This window comes from Porites lutea, chromosome 6, assembly GCF_958299795.1.
Source record: "Porites lutea chromosome 6, jaPorLute2.1, whole genome shotgun sequence".
In the NCBI taxonomy this organism is placed as follows: Eukaryota; Metazoa; Cnidaria; class Anthozoa; order Scleractinia; family Poritidae; genus Porites; species Porites lutea.
Window position 1 is genome coordinate 23,383,123 of NC_133206.1, and position 5,000 is coordinate 23,388,122.

General features: G+C 39.1%; 1 protein-coding gene across 4 annotated transcripts in view; it reads left to right on the forward strand.

The window, feature by feature from the left end:
• LOC140940293 (potassium voltage-gated channel protein Shal-like) overlaps positions 1 to 5,000 on the forward strand; it is a 399,369-nt gene that overhangs the window by 385,532 nt on the left and 8,837 nt on the right. For 3 of the 4 annotated variants that reach the window (XM_073389218.1, XM_073389217.1, XM_073389219.1), the window contains exons 2-3: positions 582 to 879; positions 4,036 to 5,000. The exon at positions 4,036 to 5,000 is cut by the window's right edge and continues 143 nt beyond it. In XM_073389218.1, the coding sequence (XP_073245319.1) occupies positions 629 to 879; positions 4,036 to 4,939 (1,155 nt within the window). In that variant the 5' untranslated portion in view covers positions 582 to 628 and the 3' untranslated portion in view covers positions 4,940 to 5,000. Of the gene's footprint in view, positions 1 to 379; positions 880 to 4,035 lie in introns of those variants that run through there. The other variant, XM_073389220.1, reaches the window with a different exon arrangement.

Consider the following 5,000-nt stretch of genomic DNA (forward strand, 5'->3'; position numbering starts at 1 on the left):
GTTTGTTTAAAAACTAAATGTTCCAAATGCGAAATGATTTGCTGGCAATTACCGATTATAATACTTTTGTTTTTATTAGGTTCTAATTGCCTCAAAATTGAACCTTGTCATATTGCCATAGTTTGCAAATTTCTGGCTTCCGAAGGCGAATAGTTTTTCTTTGCGTGCGATGGCACCCTGTGAGGATATGTAATCACCAAATAATTTGAAGCTGGAAGTTGACTACAAAGCTTTTAAACACGCTTAAAAAACTTCGCGTTGTTGGCCCGAAGTAAAGTCAAACAACGCTAATATTTTTTTTTTTTCGACGACGTTTAAAATCGATTTAAAAGCTCCTTTCTTCGGAGCACTGAGCAAATTTAGCTGCCGTAGTGCCCTAATATTAATTATTTATGTCTATTCTAAACTGCGGCGTTACAGCTTAAAATTAACGGTGAGTGTGGCTAATGCAGGAAAACTTGTCGTTTATGCAAATAACAGCAAAGGAGACGCGCTGAACGGGGTGCCCCACAGAAGTAACGTGACGTTTAATTGGTCATTTCAATAGCAGCTTTCACTAAAGATATCCGTCCTTTCTTTAGGCTACCGGTGAATTACAACTCTGGTGCAAGCTTCCCTCTGTGCTGAAATGATTACGAAAAAAAAAAGTGAGGAGAGATCGATTTGGTCCTTAAACAGCGAATCTCTGCAACAACCTCGTAAGCGGATATTGTTAAAAGTCGGTGGCAGGTTATTTGAAACATGGGCGGATAATCTCGAAAACCATCCTGAGACTCTTCTAGGAAGTCCAGAAAAAGAGTTGTTCTATGACTCTGTTAGCAAGACGTACGTGTTCGACAGAGATCCACAGATGTTCCGACAAATTCTCAACTACTACAGGTACTGCGTGTGCAAATATTTTGTTTTTAATATGTATAGCTTCGAGCATCGAATCAAAAATACTTTTGTTTAGTATAATTCTGTTCATTTTTACCACCGAATAGTTTACTGAGTTTGCTTATTTCTTTGAAAAACCCCGTAGATCATCTAAAAAAACTCAACGCGTTAAACGTATCCATATTTTAATTTTGCTCCGGACGTGCTGCGAGTTTTAAATTTGCAATGAACTTTGGTAACAGTGACAACTGTTACATCTTAACAGCTTATAGTACATCCGTTTCAAAAACCGTTAATAACCACAAACCGAGAAAGCTCGCTAGGCAAATAGTTCATTGCGGTTTTTTCATTTGTCTTTTTAATCGGCTTGCACGATTTTATTAACCGCAACATCGGATTTCCGCCAGGTACTTAAACCATATGGTATTTTAACAAACTTACCGTGTTCACTGTGGTATATGGTATATTTAAGACGGAAGATTCGACAGAAATTAACTAAATTCATTGCCTCGGCCATCCAAAGGTCCTGCTTGGAAACTAAGACATCACTTAGTACTTAGTCAGGTTCAATATTAACCTACATTTTTTATTGATAGCATACATACACAACAAGAGAGTGATTCAAATTCGTGGCGATTTCTTCGTCTAAAAACTCCACTTCCCTAACATACGTCTATTATGTATTACGATATCCGTGGCACTGACATAAGCCATCAGCAGTTTTAGTTTGGCTCACAGTTTTAAAGTCTCATTGTTTGTTAAGACACCTGTCTGAACGAAACCTTTGGTTATTTTAGAGCCATTAACGCAGGACTTATGAGGTACGTCTTTTAACCAACCATAACTTTTACGCGTCCTTTGTAACTCCCGTTCAGAACACAATACAGTCAAGACAAAATTGTTTTTGTTCGCTTTTTTAAGAATTTATTATTTGGTAGCAATTCAACAAAATACCTACGCAGTTGCCTTAGAAAATTTCCACGACACTGCAACAAAAACATTGGAATTAAGGGACTTGTCAGAAATTAGCAGTGGGGGAGGGGGGGTGGGAATTTTAAATTTGGGTTCGGAAATGAGGTGACCCATCCCTGCAATGTGAGTGAAATTTGCTAACCCTCCCCTTGACCTTGGCCTAAAAAATCATGACCCTCCCCTCTGTTGTATAAATGATAAAATCTAGTTCTTGCAATACACTAGGGTGAGTCAGTATTATGAAAGCTCAAAATATATTTCTAATCTGTTCTTTGTAATGCCATATACATACATTTTAGATGACAGCATTAAGGGTCCGACTCTGATTCTGACAGCTGATCACTCGACTCTCCTATTTCTCCCAGGTTTTTTTTACAAAATAAAGAACTTATTTTTTCTTCTGTGGGTGAACATCTACATGATCACGGACACATATTTGCATGACCCTCCCCCTTTTAACGGCCCATTTTTCATAACCCCTCCCTTTTCTGCAGTCTCAAAAAGTTGTGACCCTCCCTCTGTTTCCACCTCCCCTCCCCCCCTGCTTATTTCTGACAAGTCCCTAAGGATCATTTCTCGGAAACTCTCTTTCATAAAACAAAAACGTCTATTTTTCCTCTTATTGGAACCTTAAATCGCTGAGACATCGATGCGACTTCAAATTTTGGCTCAAGTTAAAACGGCGAATTCATCCCTGCATCTGTCTGTTTATGTTTTAAATACTCGCTTGCTTGCTTGCTTATTTCGAGCGAACTCGAACTAAATACTCGCTAACTAATACTCGCTAACCACTAATAAATCCTGTATAAACTTCAAGAAATCAATTCAAGATATCTCGCTCATGTAACAATAATTCGCGTGCTACGGTAACTTCGATTATTGTTTCTGAAAGCTAAAACCTCTATTCAAATTCAAAAAGAGACTTAAAACTAGAGTAAGTCGGTATATCATTTTCAGGATAATGAATATGATTATAATATGAAGAAAAAATATGACTTTGACGGGCAGTCTAACCTATTTTGCATCAAAGCCTGACAGACCGGGAAAGGATTATTACCGCATTAAGTTGAATTCAGTTTAACGCATATATTTTCCGCAACCCACGAATAGTCATCTGAGTTAATTTAGTATAAATAACTAGTATATTTTGACTACAGCTTTTCATATTCAGGTTGAGGACAACGGCAATGTTTCCCTTTTAAAACTTTCAAGGGGTACCCATCAAGAAAGTGCCCTTGTTACTAAGAAAATGGCTTTTTTAAGTGTAAGAAGCAACTTTAAGTAAAAGCAAGTAGATCTTTAATATTGGATCCTCACATGTATATTTCAGCGAAAGGCTGATGGACTAAAGAAAGAAAAATCCTCATCTGTAACCTCTTAAACAGACTTAGAAGGCAATCCAGTACCGGCATTGTTTAAGTCGTTATGCCTTTGCAACTGTAGACTACTTTAAGTCTTCTCACAGACGGTATAAGCACAGCTAGAGCACGAAATTGAGGCTCGGAATATTGCTTCCATTTCACGCTGTGCTATTTCTAAAAAACGTGATACATGTTACAATAATGTGCAGATATAAACGCACACTCTGATTGGTTAAAGAAGCGTGATTTATGAAAGTATAAAACACGGAGCTTCCAGTAGGTTGGTTTGAAAATTAGAAAGTATTGGGTGGGGGATTTAATGGTTATGTTGTAGTTAATTTTTTATCTCAGGTTATTTTAATTTTCCATTGTTTTGGGGTATGGTGAACTGCTCATGAACTTGAAACAAAGGAAAAACAAAAATTACCTGAAATAAAGAAACTAACTGCAACAGATACTTAAGAAGCGGCTAAGAGCACTCAAGAAGTAGGGAGTGTTCTTTCGTGCTCTAAAGGCTTCCTGCGTGCTTTACAACCGAAAAGAGCACAGGCGAGGTGTCTTCATTTGTAGTCTAAAATAACAGCCGCCTCCACCCGCGAAACCGTCTCTCTCCCCCGCGCTGCGCCGGCCACGGGTTACGGGGTAGAGACAGCTGCATTTCAGACTACTTTATTAGTTAATTATACCTGTAGGCTACAACAGTTTTTGAATAAGCTGCGCCAACCCTGGTGCTTAACACTTTGGCCCTGGAGAGGGGGGTTAGCAATTCTTTCGCATGTCTTTCATGTCTCAACACAGTGAGATATTTTTTTTTATTATTTTACAGACTTGGAAGACTTCACTACTCCAGCGAATACTGCGCGGATGAATTTCGCGACGAACTCTCATTTTTTCGCATCTCAGTGAACGCAGTGTCAAACTGCTGCTGGGACGATTATAGACAACCCAGAAAAATACGAATGGACAAAATTTTTAAACTGGAGGATCCGCATGTCAAGTTAGAGGTCGAAGATGTTGGGTGTTGGCCGAGGAAGAAAATTTGGGACATATTTGACAATCCTAGCGAAACGTTTTTGGGACGAGCGTGGTACTATTTCTCAGCGGTTATGATTGCCTTAAGTATTGCTTGTACTGTGGCTGAAACAATGCCTCCACCATGTGAGGACAAGTACTTGTGTGTAAATCACACTTGTGGAAGGACCAACTGGAATGTTACCGTTAGGCACAAAGGACATTCATGTAGAGAAATCAATGAGTACATGGAGGAACGAGGATTCGTATATTTTTTACTCGAAAGTCTTTGCGTTGGAGTCTTTACTTTTGAGTACATCATGCGTTTTATCACCGCACCCAGTCGATGGGCATACGTTAAGGAGTTTATGAGTGTGATCGACCTTCTGTCAGTATTGCCTTACTATGTTGGAATTATCTTGGAACGCGTGCTCGGTACTTCAGTGGAAAGCCTAGGTGCTTTGGTACTGCTGAGAGTACTGCGAGTGTTTCGGGTCCTTAAGTTCACAAGACATTCTAGTCGTTTAAGAAGTTTGTTGTTCGCTATTAGACGGTCTGCTTCTGAGCTTGGCTTTATCGTGTTCAGTTTTTCTCTTGGAGTGGTTTTATTTTCCAGTGTTTTGTATTATGCTGAACAACAGAGTGAAACACCCAACCCATTCCGTAGCATCCCAGCATCAATGTGGTACTCTGTCGTCACCATGACAACGACTGGGTAAGTGAGAGCGTGCAATTTTCTGTGTCAAATCGCAGTGTTCTAAAATCAAAATTCTACTTTCA